Source organism: Prionailurus bengalensis, chromosome E1, assembly GCF_016509475.1.
Source record: "Prionailurus bengalensis isolate Pbe53 chromosome E1, Fcat_Pben_1.1_paternal_pri, whole genome shotgun sequence".
Lineage (NCBI taxonomy): Eukaryota > Metazoa > Chordata > Mammalia > Carnivora > Felidae > Prionailurus > Prionailurus bengalensis.
Window position 1 is genome coordinate 27,930,559 of NC_057347.1, and position 27,682 is coordinate 27,958,240.

At 41.5% G+C, this 27,682-nt stretch overlaps 1 protein-coding gene, 6 non-coding genes and 1 pseudogene across 11 annotated transcripts in view; 7 read left to right on the forward strand and 1 right to left on the reverse strand.

The window, feature by feature from the left end:
- Positions 1 to 27,682, forward strand: part of TEX14 (testis expressed 14, intercellular bridge forming factor) — a 118,203-nt gene that overhangs the window by 9,563 nt on the left and 80,958 nt on the right. For all 5 annotated transcript variants that reach the window (XM_043583927.1, XM_043583926.1, XM_043583924.1 and 2 more), the window contains exon 2: positions 21,170 to 21,306. In XM_043583927.1, the coding sequence (XP_043439862.1) occupies positions 21,171 to 21,306 (136 nt within the window). In that variant the 5' untranslated portion in view covers position 21,170. The remainder of the gene's footprint in view (positions 1 to 21,169; positions 21,307 to 27,682) is intronic.
- LOC122486255 lies at positions 1,242 to 1,403 on the forward strand. Its single transcript, XR_006298103.1, has one exon. It is a non-coding gene; the product is annotated as a U1 spliceosomal RNA (small nuclear RNA).
- Positions 2,019 to 2,184, forward strand: LOC122486258. Its single transcript, XR_006298106.1, has one exon. It is a non-coding gene; the product is annotated as a U1 spliceosomal RNA (small nuclear RNA).
- On the forward strand, positions 5,462 to 5,962 carry LOC122485320 (annotated as a pseudogene).
- LOC122486284 lies at positions 8,665 to 8,799 on the reverse strand. The gene has a single exon (XR_006298123.1). It is a non-coding gene; the product is annotated as a U4 spliceosomal RNA (small nuclear RNA).
- On the forward strand, positions 10,531 to 10,696 carry LOC122486246. Its single transcript, XR_006298095.1, has one exon. It is a non-coding gene; the product is annotated as a U1 spliceosomal RNA (small nuclear RNA).
- On the forward strand, positions 18,305 to 18,468 carry LOC122486223. The gene has a single exon (XR_006298073.1). It is a non-coding gene; the product is annotated as a U1 spliceosomal RNA (small nuclear RNA).
- On the forward strand, positions 24,839 to 25,055 carry LOC122486282. Its single transcript, XR_006298122.1, has one exon. It is a non-coding gene; the product is annotated as a small nucleolar RNA U3 (small nucleolar RNA).

The window sequence follows — 27,682 nt, forward strand, 5'->3', positions numbered from 1 at the left end:
GATGTGAAATATTTGAATCATTAACCATTGCCTGAGACAGGATTTACTCCTTTTGAAGAGTCTAATATGAATCAATGAAGGCTGGGTGGCTTCTTGTAGGATGGAATCGCCAGTAGTATTGTTTTGGGTTTCAGAGATATCCATTCAGGGAAGAGTGGAGGGTTAAGGATATTTGGAAGCACAACTTATTTTTGCTTGGGAAGACACCCTGGTCAGTCAGGCTTCCAGTCCTATAGACCATCATCAGTGCTACCTGAGCTGTTCTCTAATTAACTCAGCTCAGAATTAGAACTAGTGTTTATACAACTGCTCTTTTTTTTTTTTAAGAGTTTCTTTTAAAAAGTCACCTCTACCCCAAACGTGGGGCTCAAACTCACCCTGAGGTCAAGAGTTAACATGACCTACTGAGCCAGCCAGCTGCCCTCCTATACACCTGCTCTTTTAAGTAAGGGTGATCATTTGCTGCATATTTGAAAGAGCATAGTTTGTACTTGTGCTGGAAGCCTTGGACAACCTATTTAGCAGTCTTAGGACTGGATTTTCTTTTCTTTTTTTTTTTTTCATGTTTACTTATTTTTGAGAGAGAAAGAGAGAGGAGTGCATGCAAGCGGGGGAGGAGAGAGTGAGGGAGACAGGATCCAAAGAGGGCTCTGTGCTGACAGGAGAGAGCCCGAAGTGGGGCTTGATCTCATGAACTTTGATATCATGACCTGAGCTGAAGTCAGACACTTTACTGACTGAGCAACCCAGGCGCCCCACTAAGACTGGATTTTCATACGCAGTTTTGCCAAATTTAATCTTTTTAGTCTTGGTATTTCAGTCATGTGGATAGCGGCTTACTGAACTGTGCCAGACATCAGTGATGTCATCAGCTCCAAAACCTTAAAAGAAGGAACTCATTTATGTCGTTTATCTTTAAATCTGTAGAGCATCTTTACCTTTAAATGTTATTTTAACAGCACCACTAACTATATAGTAGAAATAGGATGTGCTAAATGAGATCAACAAAAGGGATGTGGAATATGTAGATGAGCGCAGTGACTGCTGGTCATGGTTACATTTAGGCATATATTTTCCAAGATTTTGGCAATATTCAGATGTACAAAATATTTCTGCATAGTAACTGTAGTTTGGAAACTCTTTATTTCAGAAGCAGTGGGGTGGATAGAATGCATGAGGAAAGTGATCCTACCTGTAGAATGACTTGAATCTGAGGGTGAGGTGCTGGGCAAGGCATGAAGACCCTTACTGGTAGGAGACATACCATGATCATGAGGGTGGCTTTCCCAAGGTGAGGCTTACCCATTGAATCCAGGATGTGCTGACAACAAGATTTCCCCAAATGTGCGAAGCTCAGCTGTATAACTTGTGATAGTAGGGGATTGCATTTGTGCTTTACCCTGGTCTTCCCTTAAAAAGAAGAAAAAAAAAAAGTATGTCTTGCACATTCCAGGCCACATTAAGATGGAGAGCTTTTCTTAGGGTCTAGTAGTGAGCTGTTTCATTTACCTATAAGGGTATGGCTTGTTCTGTATAATTTTGTGTAAGTGTTTTCTATTACAATTTTTATATACTTTCTTCATACAATAGCCTTATGGTTACATTAGGTATGTGTGGATGATTAGGGATGTCCTACCCTTTGCAGATCTTTTGGCCACACCGTCAACATCATGCCTCACAAAGTAAGAGAATACTCTCACAGGTTTTTCGGATTAGGAGAGCGGTATTTTTTTGTAGGCAATTATTTAGCGTACCACATCATCGAAACCAAGCATACAGCAGTGTCACCCAGAGGGACTTAGAATATGTAAATGAGCAGTGTCTGTTGGTTTATGTTGTACATACATTTGTCTGTTTTGCAAGTATTATGGTACCCAAAATGTTACTGTCTGGCTTTTACAGTTTGGAGAAGTCTTCATTTCCTAAGTGACAATCTAGAGTTTGCATGAAGAGTGAAGAGAATGACCACATGTCTAGTGCTTGGAATGAGGATGAGGTACCAACAATGCCATTTGCTTATACTTACCTGGTAGAGGAGAGATACCAGGATTGCAAAGGTGATATTTTTCTCTGGGCACATCTTACCCGTTGCACTCCAGGTGCACTGGCCTCTGTGATTTTTCTCAACTATGGGAAACTAGACTGCATGATTTGTGGTAGAGAGGGATTATGTCTGTGCTCTCCACTTGTATCTTGCATTTTGAAAAGACAGTTGATGATTGACTTATTACTGCTTGGCTTTTAAGCCATCAATATTTTTGGTAATCATTCTTTTTTTAAAAAAATGTTTATTTTTGAGAGAGAGAGAGAGACCGAGTGCGAGTGGGGGAGGGGCAGAGACAGAGGGAGACACAGAATCCAAAGCAGACTCCAGGCTCTGAGCTGTCAGCACACAGCCTGATGCGGGCTCGAACCCCGGAACCGCTAGATTGTGAGCTGAGCGGTGGTGGGTCGCTTAACCGACTGAGCCACCCCAGACGCCCCTTTGTAGTCATTTTTCACAGGTTTTTTTAAATGTATATTTATTTTTGAAAGAGAGTGTGAGCGGGGGAGGGGCAGAGAGAGGGGGACAAAGGATTCTAGGACTGAGCCATCCAGGCGTCCCTGTAATCATTTTGTATAACTTGATGTGTGCGGCCGTTATTGCTTGCGTGGGTGTTCACTTTCGTACCAAGTTGTCTAGCCAAATGGAGTGTGCTCTTCTGTCGACCACTAGAGGGCTCACTTTGCACCACCTCAAGCTACCTGCATCTGTTTCTGCTCTTGATTGTTTCCTAGGTGTTTACAATAAAATAGGAAGAAGAGGTTTCTAGGAAAGTTTGAGCACCTAGAAATGCACCTAGGACAGGGGATAAAGGGTGTAAATAATTTAAAGGACTGTCTTCACTTTGTTGATTAACAGTGTGATGTGATGGCTGGCAGTCTCAGTCAGTGGAACATGCAACTCTTGATCTTGGGGTTGTGAGTTTGAGCCCCACACTGGGCGTAAAGATTACTTAAAAATAAAATCTTTTAAAAAAGTTGGGGCGCCTGGGTGGCGCAGTCGGTTGGGCGTCCGACTTCAGCCGGGTCGCGATCTCGCGGTCCGTGAGTTCGAGCCCCGCGTCGGGCTCTGGGCTGATGGCTCAGAGCCTGGAGCCTGTTTCCGATTCTATGTCTCCCTCTCTCTGCCCCTCCCCCGTTCATGCTCTGTCTCTCTCTGTCCCAAAGATGAATAAACGTTGAAAAAAAAAAATTTTAAAAAGTGCAATGGGACAGATTACTTTGAAGAAAGCTGGGAGTTTATAATTTACCACTTATATTCTTAACTGAGTAGTTATAATTTCAGAGGGGTTTTTCACTCCTTTTCAGGTATGTCTCATGAGCAGTATCCTTAGATTTTCCCCAAAATGAGAAACTGGACTACAGTATAATCTCTGCTAGTGACAGTGTTTTATGTTTTCTCCTAGACCTTGATTTTTGCCCCCAAATAATTTTACTAAAGTAATGTTATGCAAGTGAAAAGCATTATACAGAAAGACTCCATCTGAATAGTAACACTCCCTTGATCCACCCTTTCACACTCTGCCCCCACTCCTCTCCCCAGAGCATTACTTTTTTTTTATTTTTAAAGTAAGCTAGAGGTCCAACATGGGGTTTGAACTCAGGATCCCAAGATCAAGAGTCACATGCTCTACCTACTGAGCTAGGCGACTCCCAGAATACTACTTTTAAAACTTGTTTAGCTGTTTTTTATAGTCAACTACAATAAATGTTTGTGCTAGTGTTTATATGAAGGATTTGGCTGATCTTCCCCACCCTAGTACATTCCTTCCTCTATCCTGTCATTGATATTCCTGGAATAATCTTTTAACTTCTTTAGTCGGTTCCCTTGGTAGCTTTAAGTCATGTATCTTTATTATTTGTTAGGTCTTCACTAGGAAAGACAAGGATATTAGCAAGACTTTGGGGTTTTAAAACAAAGTGTTATGATTTTTCCCCTTCCAATCATAAAAAGAAATTTATTAATAATATTTTTGTAAAAAAATAACATTTTTGTAGACTATGTACAGTCTACAGGAAGAAATGTGAGTGGTAGGAAAATGTGAAGTTTTTACCACTTGTAAATAGTATTGATTTTGAAATTTCATTTCCTTTTTATTTTATTTATTGAGATATAATTGACATACAATATTATGTTAGTTTCAGGTGCACAGCATAATGATTGGACATTTGTATACATTGTGAAAAAGTTACCATAGTAAGTCTAGTTACCATCTGTCACCTTACAAAGTTAATACAATACTATTGACCAAATTCCCCATACTGTATATTATATCCCCATGACTTCTTTATTATATAGCTGGAAGTTTGTACTTCTTAATCCCCTTCAGCCATTAAACACCACCACCACCCCCGCCCCCGACAATCAACCATCAATCTGTTCTCTCTATTGATGAGTCTAACAAACATTTTGTTTTTATAGATTCTACATATAAATGAAATCATGTGGGATTTGTCTTTCTTTAACTTAAAACCTTCATTTTTTAAGTATTCATTGCTGGAGGGTGCCTGGGTGACTCAGGCAGTTAAGTATCCGACTTTAGCTCAGGTCATGATCTCACAGTTCGTGAGTTTGAGCCCCGCATCAGGCTCTGTGCCAACAGCTCAGAGCCTAGAGCCTGCTTCAGATTCTGTGTCTCCCTCTCTCTCTGCCCCTCCCCTGCTTGCACTCTGTCTCTCTCTCAAAAATAAACATTAAAAATATTTTTTTAAGTGTTCATTGCTGGTATGTAGAAATACAGTTGATTTTTGTGTATTAATCTTGTATCCTGTGACTTTGCTAAATTCAATTATGAATTTTAGTAGGTTTTTTTGATGTAAATGCTTTAGGATTTTCAACATAAACTGTCATGTCATATGTGAATAGAAACTGTTTTCCTTCTTTCTTTCCAAACTAAGGCTTTTAATTTATTTTCCTTGCCTTAACCTCTAGCTGGAATAAAAGTGGCTAAAGTAATCATGCTTGTTTTGTTCCTTATCTGGAAGAAAAATACTTTCACCATAAAGTGTATTAGCTGTAGGATTTTCATAGATACCATTTATCAGTCTAGTGGTGCTTTGCTAAGTTTTTTGAAATCATAAATGGATATTGAATTTTGTTAACTACTTTTTCTGCAACTACTTCTTAATCTGTTGATATGATGAATTATATGGCTTGATTTTCTAATGTTAAACCAACTTTGCATTCCTGGGATAAACCCTACTTGATCATGATGTACTATTACTCTTTTTGTTTATTGCTGGATTTGGTTTGCAGTTTTAAAGGAATTAAAGTAATTTTGTATCTATGTCCATGAGGGATAATATTCTGTACTTTTCTTACATGGTCTTCATCTGGTTTAGGTATCAGAGTAATGCTGCTTCATAAAATAAGTTGGCTCCATCCCTTGGGTGCGCCATTGAAGGTCCTTGGTGTCACATGGGGCAGAAAAAGGCAAAAGTGGTTGGGTTCCCACTCTGGCCAAATGGTGTTGGATGAATGTGAGCAGCTCTCCTCCCAAGTCCAGGTATTTGTGCCAACGAGTATATGGTGAAAAGCTGCGGCAAAGATGGCTTTCATATTTGTGTGTGGCTCCACTCCTTCCTATCATCCACATCAACAAGATGTTGTCCTGCACTGAGGCTGAGGGGTGTCTTCAGAAAGCTGCAGGGCACATTGGTCCACGTTGGCCAAATTAGCATGTCCATCCACACCAAACTGCAGAACAAGAATCATGTGATAGAGGTCCTATGCAGGGTTGAGTTCAAGTTCCTTGGCTGACAGAACATCTACATCTCCAAGAAGTAGTACTTTACCAAGGTTAATGTGGGTGAATTTGAAGACATTATGGCTGAAAGGCAGCTCATCTCTGGTGGCTGTGGGATCAGATATATCCCTAATTGTGTCCCCCTGGATAAATGTCAGGCCCTGCACTCATGAGGGTTTCAGTGCTGCCCCTCCTTACTCATACCCACCAATAAAACCTACTTCTTGTCCAAAAAAATTGGGGGGGGTGGTAGGTAAGGAGGTAGGAAATGTTTCCTTCTCTTCTGTTTTCTCAGATTAGTTTTGTGCAGAAGAGTGACATGATTGAATTTAGGCTTTAGCAGGATACTTGGCTACTGTGTTAATAGACTGGGAGTGGTGAAAGGATGGAAGAAGGGAGATTACTTAGAATGTTACTGCACTCTTCTAGGCAGGAGATGAGAATGGCTTGTACCAAAGTGGTAGCACTGGAGGTGGTGAGAAGGGGTCAGATTCTGAACATATTTTTAAAGGAAAAATGATAAAGACTTGCTGTGGATTGAATGTGTTATATAAGAGGAAAGAAAGGAGAAAAATATGACCCCTAAGTTTTATCTGTACCTTTAATTTTTTTTTCACCTATTAAATGTAGAATCCACGAGGCTGTACCTCCTGCTTCTCCTCTCCATCATTCTTATTCACAGATGGGGAGGCCAGGGTATCAACATCTCAAGGTACTTAAAATCATGTGGGAAAGGATGGTCTCCTTCTTTACATTGTAAAAAAACTTTTTTGCGTGAAAAACTTCTAATGTAAACTAAAATAGATTAATAATAATAGTATTCTCCTATTTAGCAACACTAAGTTAAGTTTCAGCAATGAACAACTCAGGGCCAATCTTGTTTCATCTATACCTCTACACTTTAAACCTCCAAACCTATCTTGAAATAAACCCATACATCATGGTGTTTTAGGCATGATTATTTCAGTATGTATCTCTAAATATAATGGCTGTACTTTTTCTTGACATTTTTAGCTACTTTATTGAAGTATGATATAAAATAACATTCACCCATTATTTGGTTTAATGATTAGTATTTTATACAGTTGTCAAACCATTACCACAATCCAGTTTTAGCACATTTTTATGACCCTCCCCACCCAAATTCTCCTGTGCCCATTTGCAGTTGCCCTGGTTCCCATGCCCCAACCCTAGCCATGGGCAACAATGGATCTATCTCTTATAGATTTGCCTTATCTAGAAATTTCATATAAAATGGAATCACATAGTGTATAGTGTGTCTGACTTCTTTCATGTAGCATAATGTTTTTGAGTTCATTCATACTGATAAATTTATCATTATTTGATTCCTTTTTATTGCTAAATAGTATTCTGTTGTTCTGCTTATTTTTCTATTCTGTATTTTTATCAAGCAGGTAAGCCTGTACCACCTAATTTGTGGCACTGGAATGCTAACTTTATTTGTTGTTTTTCCTGATTTTATCTCTTGTGAAAAAGGAGGTTTAAGATTTATTTCTGGCTGGTTTGTTTTTCTCTAGGTCAGTTTGAATTCTGGACTCTTGAGGCTGTTAAAATAACCAGGTATATTACCCTTTTTTTTTTAAATGTTTATTTGTTTTTGAAAGAGAGACAGAGCATGAGCAGAGGAGGGGCAGAGAGAGAGGGAGACACAGAATCCGAAGCAGGCTCCAGACTCTGAGCTGTCAGCACAGAGCCCAACATGGGGCTCAAACCCCCAAACTGTGAGATCATGACCTGAGCTGAAGTCAGACGCTTAACTGACTGAGCCACCCAGGCACCCTATCGGCTTTTTTGTTTATTTATTTACTTCTGAGAGAGAGGGAGAGCATGACCAGGGGAGAGGTGCAGAGAGAGAGAGAGAGAGAGAGAGAGAGAGAGAATCCCAAGCAGGCTCCCTGCTGTCAGCATAGAGCCAATCCCATGAACCATGAGATCTTGACCTAAGCCAAAACCGGAGTCAGACCTCAACCAACCCAGCCACACAGTTACCCCGAGCATCCAACTCTTGATTTTGGCTCAGGTCATGATCCCAAGGTCGTGGGATCGAACCCTGCGATGGGCTCGCGTCAGGCTTATATCAGGCTCTGTGCTGAGCATGGAGCCTGCTTGGGATTCTCTTTCTCTCTCTCTCTCTCTCCCTCTGCCCCTGTCCCCCACTTGAACTCTCTCTCTCTCTCTAAAAAGAAAAAATAAAAAAACATTTTTTCCACCTACATGTTTTTTCCCAACCTGTATATTCAATTTTTTATTTCTACAATCATATATTTAAGATCTTTATTTGTTTTTCTTTCCTATCCATATACTTTCTTGTACTTGTTTTTCAGGTGCAAGGTGTTTTAGCTGAGGATTTTTTAAAAATTTTTGTTAATGTTTATTTATTTTGAGGGAGAGAGAGACAGAGTGCAAACTGGGGAGGGGCAGAGAGAGAGGGAGATACAGAATCTGAAGAAGGCTCCAGACTCCGTGCTGTCAGGCACAGAGCCCCATGTGGGTTCAAAAATCACAAGCTGCGAGATCATGACCTGAGCAGAAGTCGGACGCTTAACCGACTGAGCCACCCAGGTGTCCCAGCTCTCTAATGATAGTTTTTATTTTCATTTTTAGTTTTCTTCCCTTTGCATAATCTGCCTTCTCCAAACTGTCTTCTTGTGGTTGGTTTGTTTAACTTCTTTCATGTTAGAGGCTTTTGTCTGACCAGATGTCTGGTCATCCTTGGTGGTTCAGTGTTCCTTGATTATTTATAAATGTTCAATATACCATCTCTACCCATTACCCAGAATTACTTACAGTGGTGAAAAATTGAACCAACCTAAGTGTCCAGCATTAGGGGAATGATTATATAAATTATGGGCCATCCATAAGATGGACTGTCATGCCGAAATTAAAAAAAAATTTTTAAGTTCATTCATTTTTGGGAAAAGTTTTCAATTAGCAATAATCGCGCCTCAGATAAACCTCATTGGCTACGATACTGCCACTGTGCAAAGCTTAAGTTTATTCATTTTTGAGAGAGAGACAGTGTGAGTGGGAGAGGGGCAGAGAGAGAGAGGGAGACACAGAGTCCGAAGCAGGCTCCAGGCTCTGTTGAGCTGTCAGCACAGAGCCCGACACGGGGCTTGAACTTGGGAATGGTGAGATCATGACCTAGGCTGAAGTCGGGTGCTTAACCAGCTGAGCCACCCAGGTGCCCCAGAAATTTAAAATTATATTAACAAGTAGGGAGTTAATTGGAAGCACTTAGGGCCAAGGCAAGGGCTTCCCTGTAGAGTAATCTGCATAGGCCCTTGTAGCAGAGAAAGCCCATGGCTGACATCTTTGGGACTTTGTTTTAGGGTGTTCACATTTTTCAGAGGAAACTTCCAATATCCTAGAAGGTAAAGGTTTGTTGCCAGTGTCCTGGAAATCAAATGGAAGTTGAGAGGGAGGTCTCAGCATTCAGCCTTTGGAATGTATATGTACATTTTCTTTTCAGTAAAAGTTTGAGTTTTCATCTGAGCTTCTCCAGAGAGCTCCAGAGATGCAGAAATTTAAAGTCATGCTTCCTGTATATTTTTAATGAGAGAGAATGAAGTTAGTTGGTAAAATAATGTATGCATTAATTATATGTTATAATTATATGTTGTATTGTCTTCACTATTTTGTTTTTTTAATTTTTTAAAGTTTGTTTCTTTTGAGAGAGAGAACACACGCAGCCCAATTCAGGGCTTGAACTCAGGTACCATGATATCAGTACCTGAGCCGACATCCAGAGTCAGCCTAATCGATGCTTAACTGAGCCACCCAGGTGCCCCTGTCTTGACTATTTGAAAAAACAACAAACAAAAACCCTGCTCTAGAGACCCACAGTCTAGTGAGTAAGGGAATTGAATGCCAGGCAGAGAGAAAGTAAAGAAGCAATATAGGCACAGGCTAAACTGCTCTCAAGGAAAGCAGTCCATCCTTAGGGGGCTAGGTGTTAACAGACCATGGGCAGGAGTAGGAGACAAAGCTTGGAGCCTGAGCTGGATGGGAGAGCTGGCTCAATAGTTCTTCCCCCTTCTGTACAAACTGAGGAACAGATTCAGAGGCTAAAAGCTTATCTAGAATTGTGCAGTGTGTACGCTGAATTGCATTCAAGATCTTGGATTCCAAAACCCTCACTCTGCAATACACCCTGCCAGCATGTAGCCGCAACATTCTCCATTCCTTGCTCTTCCACCTCCTGGAATAGGAGAAAATGGTATGGAGCATTGATATCCCTAGAAACCCTGAAGCTAAACTGGCTTGCGGCTAAAGGCTCATTTGTGTTGGTTTGCTGAAGGGTACTTCACACAGGGAGATCCGAAGACCAGCTACACCAAAATTCGGGAGAGGGATGGATGGATTTTTGTCGAGAAAATAGCCTGTAGACATCAGTTAGGTTGGGGCAAATAGGAGGAGGAGCTGGTCTGAAGAGGCAGCCTCAAGGGGACTCACTCAGGTGTAGGCTTAACCCGCCCAGGGTGTATGACGTTATAGTTGGAAGTGGAGTATGTAGACTCAAGACTCAGGGCATTTTGGAACTGTGTTTTCTGGAGAGATGTGCATGATTATTTGCCATTACCAACTAAGGTACGTAGTAAGAAAATCAGGCTTTGAGTGTCGCTATATAGATAAAAGCCAATTAGAGTTGTTTCAGGAGTGACCCCAACCTCAAAGTGGTGTGCGCAGCAGTGGGTATCACTGTGATCACTTCCATCTCATACTTACCTAACAGGGGAAATACCATGATTACAAAGGTAGCTGCTCAGGGTGAGGTTTATCCATTGTACTCTAGGTGTGCTGCTGGTCCCTGTGATTTCTCCAAATGTGGGAAGCTAAGCTGCATGACTTCTGGTAGTGGGGAACTGTGTTCTGGTTTCCCCTATGTACTGTGTTCTGGTTTCCCCTATGTGGTTGTGTCCCAAGAACAGTTACTATAGTTGTTTTTTGGTGCGTTACTAAGGCATTTTGGAGGAGATTGGCCTGAAATTCTTGCTACTAAGATTGCTCTGTTTTAGCCTATTCAGTTGGTAATGCTTTTTGGTGGTAGTGAATTGCTTATGTTTGGGTAAGTTAATTCTATAATTACTAAGCTTGTTTCTTTATACCGTGTTAAACTTGTTTTATATCCTATTGGACAGCACTGCTACCCTTACCTAAAAAGTTCCCACATTCAGCTTTCTTTTGTGAAAGCTGCGGGATGCGGGGTGGGCCTAGAGTTCTAGAGAGTGAGCCAGTGTGGAGCCTCTCCCCTGCTTGCTCAAGGACCCGTGCATGCGCGTGTGCTCTCTCTCTCTCTCTCTCTCAAGATAAATGAAGTTTAAAAATATATGTTAAAAAGAAAAAGAGCTACCTGGGATCCACAGAAGCCACTATTGAATTCAGGGTTGGTTTAAACATTTAGGTACTGTAGGCAGGGTGCCTAAAACAGTTTTAAAATCAAAGAAAAAAGGTGAATTTTTAGGTGGAAGAAAATGTCATATATGGGAATGCTTGGCTGGCTCAGTCGGTAGAGCATGCAACTTTTGCTCTCAGGTTCATTATGAGTTCGAGCCCATGTTGGGGGTAGAGGTTACTTTCAAAAAAAAGAAAAGAAATGTCATGTATAATAATATATTTATCTTCTTATAAATGCAGTCACATAATTTTAATGTGTATGGTTTTTTTAATGGAGGAAGGGTCCATGAAGGCAAAAGTGTGTAGGGCCCTTTAAAATCATAACATGGTCCTGACTGAAGCTGATTCTTACTTTCATTAGTTCTCACCACTTTTCATATAGTTCTGGCAGGCAGGTCTATTTTCCTTACAGGTTGTGATCTTATTATTGAAGGCAGAATCTATCTCTGCATTGTTTCTTTTAGTATCTCTAGTGCTTAGGCTGGTAGCTGGCACCTTAAAAGTTTAGGTGGCTTGGGGTGCCTGGGTGGCTCGGTGGGTTGAATGTCCGACTTCAGCTCAGGTCATGATCTTATGGTTTGTGGGTTCGAGCCCCATATTGGGCTTTGTGCTGGCAGCATGGAGCGTGCTTGGGATTCTGTGTCTCCTTCTCTGTCACTGCCCCTCCCCCACTCGTGCGCAGGTGCTCGCTCTCTGTCTCTCTCTCTCAAAAATAAATATTTTTTAAAAAGCTTAGGTAGCTGTGAGAAGTGTGTACTACATACATTTAAGTAATGACTTGAGAACAGTTTTTCATTTTGCTTAATCATTAGCAGTACTGATAGAAATTCAAGAATACTTTGTGAATACTGAAGATACTAGAGTAGACGGTGTGGCCCTCGGAATAGCAAAAAGTCTCTGAGTACTTACGAAGTCAAATCTGTGGGGGACACAAATAGTCCTAGAGGTCTCAGGGCTATAGCTAGCCTGGCATTCATGGATACCATGGAAACAGCCTAAGTTTTACCTTCCTTCTGTGAAATCAAATCTCCCGGAATGAAATTAGGAAGGTAGTTCAATAATGAAATGATACTTTATATAACTGAAGTGGGCTGGGTCACACTTTGTAGATGAAGTTATCTAGCAAATGTCTAACTAGCGTGACTGAAGCCAGGGCTGATGTGTGAATGGGATCAGCTACCTGCAACCCAGGGTAGAGTGGCTGTAGAGTGTTACTCATGCTTTCCTGGTAGTGGATTAGATTCCGTTTGTTTGTGCTGTGGGCAACTTCTTGACAGTTACACCTGCTTTATAAGCTTACATAACAAAACTCAGCTTTTAAAAATTGAATATACATGCCACCCTCATTATATTTCTACATATCACTCCTTCTCTGGTCCCATGAGTCTAAGGAATGGATGGAGATTGAGAGATGGAGATGAGACTCACAGACTGAGGGGCTTGTCAATTGGAACAGAACATCTGAATTGGCAGGGAAGCCATGATCTAGGAACTCTCCAAATACTCACTGTACTGAGGGAGGGGCTGTGTTTCTCCATCTTGGCTTATTTGGGGCCTTTGATTTAGTTGGTCATTGTAGTTGGTTGTTTTATTCTCTATGTATATACAAGTTATTACTGATAATTATCATTGTTTCTGGAAGGTATATTCAAGCACTGATACCTAAAATATGGTTAAATCACAATTTCAACCTAAGACTATTTGATGTTAAACCCAGTATTCAAAACTCTTTATTTTTAAAACAAATTTTTAATGTTTATTTATTTTTGAGAGAGAGAGAGAGAGAGCATGAGTGGGAGAGGGGCAGAGAGAGAGAGAGTCAGACACAGAATCTGAAGCAGGCTCCAGGCTCTGAGCTGTCAGCACAGAGCCAGATGTGGGGCCCGAACCCATGAACTGTGAGATCATGACCGATGCTTAACAGACTGAGCCACCCAGGCACTCTGCGTTCAAAAGTCTTTAAATACTATGCAATACTCCTGCAGTGATTCAACTAGGATTTGGTGGTCCCCATATTTTTTTAAGTTAATTTATTTGTTTATTTTGAGAGAGAGTGAGAGTGCATGGGAGGGACAGAGAGAGAGGTGGGGGGAGAGAGAGAGAGAACCCCAAGCAGGCTCCACACAGCTCGGAGCCCAATGCCGGGCTCAAACCCACAAACCACAAGATCATGACCTGAGCCAAAATCATGACCTGATGCTTAATGGACTGAGCCACCCAGGCACCCCTGGTATTTCCTTATTATTCATAATCTCCTTATTATAAAGAAAAAACAGTCTAACAATATTATTGAAATTCTGTAACCTGTATTTCACAACTAATGAAATTTATGTCTTTTGCATTTCCTTTTCAGTAATTTTCATTAAGGATACACATTTTTACAAAATTGTAGTCATGGTATACATACCATTTCATATTCTGTTTCCTCCTAACCTTTTATATAATTTTTTCATGTTGTTAATTGTTATTATTTACCATTACTTTTTTTAATATTTCCCCTATTGTTTTGACGTCAAAGGTTTTTGGGCTACTTTGGTTTTTGCAATGGTAAATAAATCTATGATGAAGACCTTTGTACATTGTCTTTCTCTAGAATTACTTCCTTCAGGTAAATTAAAAGAAATTTCTGGGTCAAAAAGTATGAGCATTTTTTGGCATGAGATGTATATAATTAGGGTTATTTCTTTCTTTCTTTATTTATTTTGCTGTAAGTAATATTACAGTCATGTTACAGAATATTTAGGGGAAAAAAATATTAGTCCATAGTTCTTTGATGACACTAACATAATTATATTAGTTTGCATTTTGGTGTATTTCCCTTAAGTCTCTTAAACTTAGAAATAGCTTTAGAAATAGCTTTTTTTTTTTTTTTTTTGAGAGAGAGAGAGAGACAGAGGAGAGAGAATCCCAAGCAGACTCTGCACTGTTAGCACGAAGCCCAACAAGGGGGCTTGAACTCACAAACAGTGAGATTATGACCTGAGCCAAAATCAAGACTCAGATGCTTAACTGACTGAGCCATCCAGGTTCCCAGAAATAGTTTTAATCATATTATATATTCAATTTTGTATGCTGCTTTTATGGCATGCAACATTATATAATTTAGACTTTCTTCTCATTCTTAACAAACTTGAAGTTAGTTTTATAATTAGCTATGAACCCTGAAATTAGAGATCTAGACTTTGAAAGATAAAAGTTGTTTCTAAAGAACTTGAAAATATTTATCACATGTCACCTCTTCTCCCCACACCCACCCCCAATAATTTAAGGCACTTCTTAAGATGACTGTAAAATAACAGGGAAAAAAACTATTAAAAATTACCCCAAGAGGTATGCCTGGCTGGCTCAGTTGGTAGCATATGTGACTCTTGATCTCAGGGTCGTGTTTTTGAGCTCCACTTTGGGTATGCAGTATACGTAAAAATTTATTTAATTAAATAAGTAAACAAATAAAATTAAAATTACCTCAAAAATCATCATTAATTACTTACAAAGATGTATCTACAATGCTGTTCATATATATATGAACAGTGGCAATAAACTAGAAGCAATAGAATACTGATTATACAGTTATCTGTGACCCAGTATATATAGCAAAAGGAATGGAAAACATAAAGCAGCACATGAAGTATAATCCTATTAAAATATATATTTATATTGAAATTAACCATATTTAGTATCAAAGTGTTAACAGTAATAATTTTGTAGTGTAATTGTGGGTTTTTAAAATTTAATGTTTATTTTTGAGAGAGAGAGAGACAGAGTGCGAGTGGGGGAGGGTCGGAGAGAGAGGGAGACAGAATCTGAAGCAGCTTCCAGGCTCTCAGCTGTCAGCACAGAGCCCCAAACGGGGCTCAAACTCATAAACCACCAGATCATGACCTGATCTGACCTGACCCGATCTGATCTGACCTGATCAGTTTGGACGCCTAACCGACTGAGCCAGCCTTTTTTTTTTTTTTTTTTTTTCTCCTCCAGCATCTAAATAGACTTTTATTTTTTCTTTTACTTATTTGGACAGAAAAGAAAATCCATCAGCTTTCATTATAGTCTCCCTAAGTGTTGGAAACACATTAAACTCACCAATAGTGGACATTGTAGAAAAGCATCACAAATTAAAAATATATTTCTCCATGTGGTAAAAGTACTTTCAATCCAATTAAAGGACACGGCGAAGGTGTTTTGAAACACAGTTTTAAAATTTGGCCTACAATCCGTGGCATCGAATTCAAACCATAGGGCAAGGGGGGTCATCACGAACGCAGGCTACAGGAATGGCATGGAGTTCAGGAGCATGCTGCCAGCAACACATTTAATTAACTGAGTGTGAACAAGGAAAAAAGTCCCAAAGCCTGAGTAGAATAGATTTTGCATTTCTAAAAAAAAAAAAAAAAATGAGGGGGCTATGTAAACCAGGCTGGAGGGGGATCATGTAACTCCAGGAATCACTCATTTCTTGTCTGTGGGAGATGGTCAGACCAGTGGACCACCCTGGTAGAGGTCTCCCCTGGAGACACGCAGACCTGGGCTAAGAAGGAGCCCCAGATGTCATGGGAAATAATGGAGCCCTTGCTCCCTGTGGTTTAATTTTTTAAAAACACTTTTCTGCCTTTGGGGCGCCTGGGTGGCTCAGTCAGTTAAGTGTCTGACTCTTGATTTTGGCTCAGGTCATGATCTCATGGTTCCTGAGATCACAACCCTCATCCGGCTCTATGCAGACAGCGCAAGGCCTACTTGGGATTCTCTCCGTCTCTTTGCCCTTTGCCTGCTCAAGCAGTCTGTCTGTCTCTCTCTCTGCCTCTAAATAAGTAAATAAATAAATAAAATTTAATAACACTTTTCTGCCTTTTCCAAATTATCTACAAGGGACATTTATCACAATTGTAATAGTTTAAAATACGCTCAGGGTGCCTGGGTGGCTCAGTTGGTTAAGCATCTGACTTCGGCTCAGGTCATGATCTTGCGGTTTGTAAGGTCAAGCCCTGTATTGGGCTCTGTGCTGACAGCTCAGAGAATTGGATTCTGTGTCTGCCTCTCCCCTACTCACGCTCTGTCTCTCTCTCAAAAATAAACATTAAAAGAAATTTTGTTTAATGCCCTCAAAAATTTTAAACAAAGGAAAGCTTTTTACTTATTTTTTTTTCAACGTTTTTTTTTTTTTTATTTATTTTTGGGACAGAGAGAGACAGAGCATGAACGGGGGAGGGGCAGAGAGAGAGGGAGACACAGCATCGGAAACAGGCTCCAGGCTCCGAGCCATCAGCCCAGAGCCCGACGCGGGGCTCGAACTCCCGGACCGCGAGATCGTGACCTGGCTGAAGTCGGACGCTTAACCGACTGCGCCACCCAGGCGCCCCTTTACTTATTTTTTTTAATGTTTATTTTTGAGCAAGTGCTTGTGCCTGTGCACAAGAGGGGGAGGGGGAGAGAGAAAGGGAGACAGAGAATTCCAAGCAGGCTCCCACAGTCAGAGCAGAGCCCCAAGCAGGGCTCAGACTGTGAGATCATGACCTGAGCCGAAATCAAGAGTTGGCTGCTTAATGAACTGAGCCACCCAGGTGCCCCAAAGCAAAGCTGTTTTAAAAAAATCACATGTACTGGGGTTCCTGGCTAGCTCAGTTGGTAGAGCATGCAACTGTTGCTTTCGGAGTTGTGAATTCAAGTTGCACGTTGGGTATAGAGACTACTTTTAAAAAAAATGAAGGGTAGCAGAATATGCCACCCCCAAATATGCCCACCTTGGCATAAGGATTCTTTTGAGCTAAAAGCACTTGAAAAACAGCATATAAGAAGAGGGTCTTGACCTACCCTTTTCTTCCTGAGATCAGGAAATAAAACTCCCATGTAAATGATGTCTTCCCTATACCAGGGGATAAGAAATGTTCTCAGAAAAGGGGAGTCAGACCTGAGAGAATTTTGTACAAACCTTGTTAAAAAGAATTCGTGTCTATCTATAACCTCCTCATTTATGTTACTTTTGCACAATTGCCTCTCCTTGTTCAATCTAATATGAAAGCATTTAGTTTTGCCATTTCTTTATTTCCTTATAAGAACTTCTGTGTCAGGTAAATTTCTGTTAAATTTCTAATGCCTTAATCCTGCTGACCTGTCTATGCCAATCTAATTCTCAGGCCCAGCCAGAGACGCTAACAGGGCAGAGGTAAAGTTTTGCCTCTCTACACCATGAAAGCCTTCAATACTATAGTTGTTGCAAACATGATGGTTTTGCCCAGAGCACCTGGTCAGCAGGGGCAGAAAGGATAACCTAATGTGCTATTTATTTTTGTTCTCTAAAAAGAAGGAGGCGCACTTGGTTTGTTATCAAATCCAGGCTGGTTGCTTTTTCCCTTTGTGTGGAAAATTGCAGGCTCAAATCATGGCGAAGCCATCTTTGGGTCCCCAACTACACAGGGCACCTAACCCTGGAATGTGGCCAGGGTGGAGGTGGAGAGGCTTGAGGCTGCATTTCACATGTATTCTCTTACTCCGTCCTCACAGAAACCTTGTGAGGTAAAGGTAGGCAGGCAGTATTATTTCTTTACAATTTTGGGAAATGGAGGCTGAGGGAGACTGGGAGTATGACCTAGGCCCTCAGTGGAACAGCAATTCAGACCAACGTAACGGACCGTGCGATTTTCCCTCCCGGTGGCAAGTCACTGCCTCCCAAACTGCTCTGTCCTGCAGTACAGAATTTAGACTCGTGACAGATGCAAGGCCGGAACCTTTGCGTACGTGCTTGGGAAGGCAAGGATTTTAAAATCTAACCAGCTACACCCGTGGGTGATAGTCTTTTGAATCGTTTCGAGGAATAGCTAAAATGAATTTTTCCGTTTCTCTAACAAGTGGAGTGACGTCAATAGTGACGACAAGTGACAAGAGGCGGGCATATGGAGATGAAGGGTGAGGTGACTGCGTGTTGGAGCTCATTTTTCACGAGGCAGAATTTCCACTAAATATCCACTGGTGTGTTCTGGTCAGTGTCATGTGAATAATGCCATAGTTTCGAACCAAGGGCCTAAAGAACTTGGAATATAATTGACCATGACTGTATAGTGTGTTGAGGACGAGGGTGAAGTACCAGGCAAGTGCCAGAATTCATACTTACCTGGCAGGGGAGATACCATGATCATGAAGGTGGTTTTCCCAGGGCGAGGCTCACCCATTGCACTCCGGATGTGCTGACCCCTGCGATTTCCCCAAATGTGGGAAACTCGACTGCATAATTTGTGGTAGTGGGGGACTGCGTTCGCGCTTTCCCCTGGCAAAAGTCCTAAAAGCAGAATTGTCATCTGGGCTATAGTTTCTCTTTCTTGCCTGCTGTGTATGGCTTGGTGGTGTGTGTTACATGTCAGTTTTAGGAGTATCTGGGTGAAGTCAGTAGTTTAGGTTTCCATTTCAAGTCATGATATTATGGAAATGACATGGTACAAAAAGATGCCTGAAATAAGTTTTATCCTGTTCATTCACGCATGCGAATTTCAGTGATTAGTGTTGGGATGTTGATTGTTCTGCAGAGGAACGTGGACAGCAAGGTTAAAGAGCTGGATAAAAGCTGCCTTACCTTGCTCCTCAGTGCTGATTCCACACCTTGTATAGGCTTTAAGGTCCACAACTTCTAGAGACTATTTTTTGACAGTAAGCTCTGGTGGTTACTGGAAAAAAAGGAAGACTAGAAATACTAAGGGAATGAATGTCAATCCATGCTTCAGTTCTCAAGGGATGTATGTGTTCTGGAGTTTTAAGAAAAAATAATCCTGTGACAGTGAAGTGGGTCTCAGGGTTTTTACTTATGTTTTATTTGAACTTATTATGTTAAGAATGTAGTCATGTATTTGTGTAAATGCAATTATATAAAAAATAACTTTAGAGAGATCAAAAACCATTAAGATGACTATTATTAAGCGGCACCTGGTTGGCTCAGTGGGTTAAGCATTCAATTCTTTTTTTTTTTTTTAATTTTTTTTTCAACGTTTATTTATTTTTGGGACAGAGAGAGACAGAGCATGAACGGGGGAGGGGCAGAGAGAGAGGGAGACACAGAATCAGAAACAGGCTCCAGGCTCCGAGCCATCTGCCCAGAGCCTGACACGGGGCTCGAACTCCTGGACCGCGAGATCGTGACCTGGCTGAAGTCGGACGCTTAACCGACTGCGCCACCCAGGCGCCCCATAGCATTCAATTCTTGATCTCACCTCAGGTCTTTGTTATTGTTGTTGTTTGTTTTGTTTTTAATGTTTTTTATTTATTTTAGAGAGAGAGCACGAACAGGGGAGAGGCAGAGAGAGGGAGACACAATCTAAAGCAGGCTTGGGGCTCTGAGCTGTCAGCACAGAGCCTGATGCAGGGCTCAAACCCATGAACCGTGAGATCATAACCTGAGCCGGTCAGACGCTTAACCGACTGAGCCACCCAGGTGCCCCGAGCTCGGGTCTTGATCAGGGTCATGAGTTCAAGCCCCATGTTGGGCTCCCCAGTGTGGCGCCTACTTAAAAAAAAAAAAAAAAAGGCTACTAAAGAAAAGGAAAAAAAAACAAAACAAAACAGGAAATAACACCTATTGATGAGGATCTGGAAAAACCAGACCCCTTGTATAACTGTGGTGAGAATGTAAAATGGTATAGCCAGTATAGAAAACAGTTCCTCAGAAAATTAAACATAGAGTTACCACGTGATCTAGCCATCCCACTTCTTTGGTATATACCCAAAAGAATTGAAAACAGGGGTGCCTGGCTGGCTCAGAAGAGCATGCGACTTTTGATTTTGGGGTCATGAGTTTGAGCCCCACAGTGAGTGTAGAGATTACTAGAAAAATAAGTTTAGAGTTAAAAGAAAAAGAATTGAAAATGGGATTTGAAGAGAGATTTGTACACCCATGTTCATAGCAGCGTTATTTACAATAGCCAACAGTAGAATCAACCCAAATGTCCATTGATGGATAAATAAGCAAAACATTGTATATACACACAGTGGAATATTATTCACCCTTGAAAAGGAAAGAAATTCTTAGATAAGCTTCCTGGATGGTGAAAACCTACTGAATGTGTTAGCCTTCTTGGCTTTTTCTTTTGCTTTACCTCTTTTACACCCTCTATGTCTCTCCATACAAGAAACAGTTATGCCCCTGATGTGCATGTTGTCAATTCACGTAGTTGCGGATTCCCTCTCTAATCCACTGTTCATGGAGCATCAACATGATACCTCTTGTCTGGCCCCTGCTAGACCAAGCATTTGTGATGGCAGAGATCCAATTTTAGGTGTCTTACACAGTACCTGTCACGTTTGAGACACATGGTAGGTATACCACAAACTTGATTGTATATGATGGTCAGGTGTGGTTGCAACACATGGAAACTTATAATTTCTCTGCACGGATCTTATTGTGCGTACTAACAGCTAACAACTACACAGAGCTAGCTTGGTGCCAGGCACATTTCTAAGCACTTTACACATATTAGCTCATTTAAACCTCTCAGCAACCCTCTGGTTATTATTATCTCCATTTACAGATGAAGAAATTGAGGCCTATCAGGGTTAAATAATTTCTTCAAGGTTACAGTTAAGGAGGTGACAGGGCCAGGACCAGAGCTTCGGAGTCTGAACTGTGAACTTAACCCACTACAGTATACTCTCTACATCCCCACACAGTAACTGCATTTGTGTACTAACCTTTCAAAGTTAATAGGCTCTTAGTTAATGATACAACAAACATATATATTTCTAATTTTACTTCCTAGGAGTCATCACTTTTTAGTTCTGGGAATTAGTGCTAAATATATTGTTTTTCAATTTCACCAGTAATGCTGAGAATAAAATTAATCTTGTAGGGTTTCAGTAATTGTTTCCCTAATCCTGTTAATTATAAATGAAAGTGGACAAAAAGTGAAAGAAATGTGAAAGAATCTAAGTTGCGTGCTTGCATTTCTGATTCAGTTAAAATAGCATGTTGCTTTCTTTTGAAACAGGATGTCTAGGGCTGTTCATCTTCCAGTCCCCTGTCCTGTTCAACTTGGTTCCTTAAGAAATGACTCCTTGGAAGCTCAGCTTCATGAGTATGTCAAACAAGGGAACTATGTGAAAGTGAAGAAGATTCTTAAGAAAGGTAAGCACTGTACTGAAATTGCAGCACATTTCTCTCTCTCTCTCTCTCTCTTTTTTTTTTTTTTTGTTTTTGTTTATTTTTGAGAGAGACAGCAGGAGCTGGGGGAAAGGTAGAGAAAGAGAGGGACAGAGGATCTGAAGGGGTCTCTGCGCTGATAGCAGAGTCTGATCGGAGCTCAAATTCACAAACAGTGAGATCATGATCTGAGCCAAAGTTGGACGCTTAACCCACTGAGCCACCCAGGTGCCTTGGTCCACATTTCTGAATAGTGTTGGAAGGAAAATCATAAAACTTGGAGTTCTTGGAGAAATAGAAAGTTAAATTTAGAGATGAGATGTTCTCTACCAGTGCAATCATATTGCTCAGTAGAGGTTTTAAATTGTGTTTGGAGACTGTTTTGTTTTGTACTAGGGAACCATAAGTCTTCCAACTATTAGACTCCTAAGATTTCTCCTCAGGCCCCAGCCACCCGCTTTTTTTTTTCAATAAAGTTTGTTTATTTATTTATTTTGTATTTTTTAAGCTATTGCCACACACAACACACCCACTTTTAATTCTACCTGATTAACTTTTCTTCTTCTTAAAAAAAATTTTTTTTAACGTTTATTTATTTTTTTGAGGGACAGATAGACAGAGTACGAGTGGGGGAGAGGCAGAGAGAAAGGGAGACACAGAATCAGAAGTGGGCTTCAGGTTCTGAGCTGTCAGCACAGAGCCCAATGCAGGGCTCGAACTCATGGACAGAGAGATCATGACCTGAGCCAAAGTTGGACACCAAACCGACTGAGCCACCTAGGTGCCCCAACTTTTCTTTAATCTACACCATCTGATGGAGTCTTCTGAAGCCTGTGGTGGAGTGAGGAGACCGGCTTTCACAGTTCTCTTCCCCCTTTGCTCCTCCAAGGCTCTTGGTGCTTTTGGTTTCCAGGGTTTTTTGTTTGTTTGTTTTGCTGGATGCTATAGGCAGCTCTGCCTACAAGGGAGATGGAAATAGCAGATGTAGCTCAGGCAATCTTCAAAAGAACAAACACACACTAAACCATACATGGACAAAACCACTGCTGGTATTTGTCCTCTATCTACAGATCCAGACCTGCTTTTTTTAGAGTAACTAGAAGTCCTGCTGAATTCCCCCCTCTCCCTACTTAGTATAAAGGGAGAGGTTTATGAAGGTTCTCTCAGCTGGCTTGTGAGACAGTCAGGATGACCTAATTTCCCTGCAGTGTTTCTCCTATTTGCTTTAACGGCATTCCTGAGGACTTCCAGAAAGGTAACTCCCAATTTTTGCAGGATCCAACTATCCCACAAAATAATTCACCCAGAAGGTTCTCAAATATTTCCATGTATCAGCCCTGGAGTCTACAGATGACATAGCTGACAGTGAATTCAATAATTTATTTGAAAGGTCCTGTTGGTTTTCCCCGTCAAAATTTTGCATTTTATTCCATAACACATTCATGTGTTTGTTAACATAAAAATGGATGTTTAGGATAGGTATGCTATGACTCCTAGTGTCTGTCTATCCACACTCTCCAGTGTGGGAAGCAGAATATTAGAACATTTATTATATCTTAGACATCGGAACGTCCTGCATCTTCAAATTCATGACACTACAGCAGGAGATGGGGTTGACAGGTATAACTGGATATGAAACAGGACTTCATCTGTGTCTGGGAATTTCATCTAAAGCCTCAGAGTAGAGAACAAGGGGTGACAAGTTCCTCCACAGTCTCAAGCAGGGCTTCTTAGGAGATAGCCAAAATAGTCCTTGGACCTTAAACTCCATCACCCACCTCGGGCCTATCTAGGAGAAGGCAGTGGGGTAGTGGTGGGGTATCAGTGGAAAAGATTCCCTAAAAGGCATTCATAGGAATAGAAAACTGTGGTTTTTTCCCCTCCTTCCCAGCTTCAAGCCAGTAAGAGGCCCTTCAGGTGAATCTCATGCAGAGAACTGTAGCACTTGCAAGCAGGATAGCTGGGAGCCTTTGTCTCAGCCTCCTGAACAGTTTAGACGTCAGCCCACACCAGCTGTCACCAAGGTGGTGTGAAGAGAACCTGGCATGTGACCTGGAATTTAGGGGTCAGGAGGATTGTCATCTGCCTCCTTCCTGGAGCTGCTCTTGATGGTTGGGTAAGCAAGAGAAGCCAGCAGTTGGATTAGCTACACTACAGAGCATTCTGTTAGAAGTGGTTAGATGAGGGGCGCCTGGGTGGCACAGTCGGTTAAGTGTCCGACTTCAGCCAGGTCACGATCTCGCGGTCCGTGAGTTCGAGCCCCGCATCAGGCTCTGGGCTAATGGCTCAGAGCCTGGAGCCTGTTTCCGATTCTATGTCTCCCTCTCTCTCTGCCCCTCCCCCGTTCATGCTCTGTCTCTCTCTGTCCCAAAAATAAAAATAAAACGTTGAAAAAAAAGAAGTGGTTAGATGAGATAAACCTGATGGTCATATTAGTCATATTAGTATGAAGCAACTGAAAAATGTGGTTCATTAAGAAAGCCATGGGCATGGCCACATGGCACTGTGCTTCCTAGCATCCTGGAAGATACGGGGCAGAAGCATTTTTACAACAGAGTTAAGTAATAAAAACAGTTAACACACATTCGTATATAAGGTGTGTTCTTTGAGGAGAAACTGGGAGTAACTTTTGCCACAGTAAATGGGTAGGCTGTTTCTGAGATTTACATACAAATCAGGAATACAAATCATTCACTACTGAACTACTTTGAGGGACGATGTACTCAGTGCTTTATTAGAGAAATTGATTTGATTGGAGACTAGACTTCCTGAGGAAGACCACTATGGCTTACCAGGAAGAATCCAGACTTAATTTAGTACCAGACATACCTAGGTTCCAACAACAGTGGTTCGTTCCCCCAGCTGTGTAACTGATGTTATAGCCTGCATCTGTAAGAACGAGAAAATAATGACACCTTTCTTCAGTTGTTTAGAGGATGAAATGAAACAACGGATTAAAGTGCCTGTCATCAAGTAGGCATTCAATAAATCATCATGGTTGTGATTACTATTATGTGGTAGTAGAAGTGTACACTGGTTCTTAATTCTGCTTCTATCTCCTCGCTGCCTCTTCCCCCCTCTTCTCTCTTTCGAGTCAAAGGAAACCTGGCCTCCTCAAGTCAGCGGGACTGTAGCAAGCAAGAGGCAGTGCAACGCTAACCAGTGGCCGAAACACCGTTTTCTTAGCCTGTAGTGGGGCGGCGCGACCTGACTGGGACCCATTTGGTGCCTAGTGCGGTGGGCAGGGTAATACAGTTCCCTCTGGGCTGGAGTCGGCAGCATGCAGCGTGTGATTGGCTGCTAGGAAGCCGCATGTTAATAAGGCTTGTTACTGTTTTAAGTGTTTCTGGAAGATTTCCAGGCAAAAACTGGTATTTTGAACTTTGTCATTTGCCTGAATTGTTATGAAATAGAAAATAAAACGTATTTAAATAGGCAAATGAATTGACAAAAATGTCGCCATGACTAGAAAGTATGTGACTGTCGTAGACCTGCAAGAGGCAGCAGAGTAGAGGGTAAGACTATACTTTCAGGGATCATTTCTATAGTTTGCTACTAGAGAAGTTTCTCTGAATGTGTAGAGTACTCGGAACCACGAGGAGGAGGTGTAGTATCCTTTCCTGAGCGTGAAGTTGACTCTGGGTGTTGCTTTTATAGCTGCCTTTTGTCGTTGATGATCGTTCTTTTCTCCTTTTTCAGGGAGAGAAAGAGGGAAGGGATACTATCTGAGTGGTTTCTTATTGGTTAAGTATTTTTCGGGGGTGAGTTTTGCTGTGTTGTTCCAGACGTCAACTGTTGTGTTTCTAGCTGTGGTTGTTGGTAACTGGCCTAGTGGTTGTGTAGAGCTTTTTGGGCTTAGGCCTTTTTTTGTGCTTTTTTTTTTTTTTTTTTTTTTCCAACGTGCATTTATTTTTTTTGGAACAGAGAGAGACAGAGCATGAACGGGGGAGGGGGAGAGAGAGAGAGGGAGACACAGAATCAGAAACAGGCTCCAGGCTCTGAGCCATCAGCCCAGAGCCTGACGCGGGGCTCGAACTCACGGACCGCGAGATCGTGACCTGGCTGAAGTCGGACGCTTAACCGACTGCGCCACCCAGGCGTCCCTGGCTGTGTGTTTTTAGAGAGCATATATTTTTTTCTAGGTATGGTTGTACTTTGTATTTGTTTTTCTACACCTTTGCCGCACAGGTCTTAAAACTTTCTTGAGGTAGGTATTAAGCCTTACAAACTAGTTTCTGGAGTACCCAACTTTTAATTTTCTTAGTTTGTGTTACTTTCTGGGTCTTTTGGTTTTCATTACTAAATTTTGTATTAAATCCTTTGTGTGTTTTAGTTTTCAAGAGTATTTTTTAAAGATTTGTTATAATTGACATGAACGTTTGTTTCTATACAACATGATTGTGCATTTGCCTATATTGCAAAATGATAACCACAGTGTTTAACATCTGTCACTATACATACAGAAATTTTCTTGTGGTGAGCATTTTTTTTTTAAAGATTTTAAGTAATCTCTATGCCCAAGGTGGGGCTCAGACTCAGGACACTGAAGGATCAAGAGGCACATACTGTACCCGCTCTACCCAGGGCCAGCCAGGTACCACATGATGAGCACTTTTAAGATATACTCTGTTAAGGGCGCTTTGATGGCTTGATTTTGGCTCGGGTCATGATCTTGCGGTTTGTGAGTTCCAGCCCCACCCCCCACCCCCCCCACCAGGTTCCACGCTGAATGAGGAGCCCTGATTGGGATTCTGTTTCTCCCTTTCTCTGCCTGTTCTGCTTGTTCTCTCTCTCCCCAAATAAGTAAACTTTTTTTTTTTTTTTTTAAGTAAAGTAAGAAAAAAACAACCCTTCCTGGGGCACCTGGCTGGCTCAGTTGGAGGAGCAGGTGACTCTTGATCTCAGAGTCTCAAGTTCGAGCCCCATGTGGAATGTAGAAAATAAATAAATAAAACTTTAAAATGATCTGGCAGTTTGTGAGTTCGAGCCCTGCACAGAGCCTGCTTGGGATTCTTTCCCTCTCCTCTCTCTCTGCCCTTCCCTCACTCCTGCTCTCTCTCTCAAAATAAACTTTACTTTTTTTTTTTTTTTAAGTTATTTATTTTGAGAGAGAGGGAGAAAGAGCTCGGAAGGGGCAGAAAGAAAGGGAGAGAGAATCCCAAGCAGGCTCTGCACCATCAGCATGGAGCCTGATGGTGGGGCTCAAACTCATGAACCCTGAGGTCATGAGCTGAGCCGAAGTCCGACGCTTGAACAACTGAGCCACCTAGGCACCTCAACTTAAAAAAATGTAAAAAAAAAAAAAAAAAAAAAGTTTGAAAGGGAACTTGGTCTCTGCTTGGGGAATGGATTAGATAGAGAAGGGCAATGGTGAGTATAGGCTAAGCTCTGTCCATCTGAAAGATGATCACTTGACCAGCCAGGGAGGTGGTAGTGGTGAAGAAAAGTGGAGGAAGCTGAGAGGTATTTGGGGGATAAATCATCAGCCTTATGACAGATTGGTGTGAAGGAAGCTGTCAGAGATGACCCTTGTTTTGTGGTTTGTGCTTCTGGTGGGGTAGACAGTGATACCATCACCAAGGCAGGGAACTGGAAGAGGCCTGGTTTTAGGAAGCAGACGAGTAGTTTAGTCATGTTGAGTTCAAGGTGCTTTTGAGACATTCAATTCAAGATGTCAGTCAACTAGATGTCAGGTAAGCAGATCTACAGCTGGGGTCTGGTGTCTGCTATGTGCTGCATGTGAGTCAGACCTCTTGGATTGAAACCTGGTCTGGCATTGTCTCTCAGCAAACAGAAGTTTCTTAAGTTCAGTGTGCCTCCATTTCTTTGTAGAACAGAAGTAATAACAATAACACCCCTCATACAGGTATTGTAGATAATAAATAAAGTACTTTGAAATTATCAGTTAGAAGGGACTATCAAAGCAGGTCATTTAGTCCAATTCCTTATTTCAACATTTTATGAAGGTTATGTTCCTTTTTCTCCTCCCACTACCTTTATCTCACTCTTGTACTCAGAAGTGGGGTGTTTCTGTGTGTGTGTGTGTGTGTGTGTGTGTGTGTGTGTGTGTGTGTGTATCACATGGGTGTGAGATATGCAGGGCGAAGTCTCAGCTTCCTCCAGGGAGGCCTACCTTGTCTGAGTACCCAGTTGATGACTCGCTAAGTCTACTGAAGACAAACTGCCGTTAGTTAGTAATCTCCTTGAGAAGGACAGGAGTTTGGGGTGTCATTTTCTTTTTGATCTGTCACAGAGTTGCCCAGTACTGTTCACTGGGCAAACAATACATGGCTGTTGTCTGTCAGGAAATGACCAGAGGGCCTTCAGGTCAGGATATCCTGTATCCTTAGCCTTTTTCTTT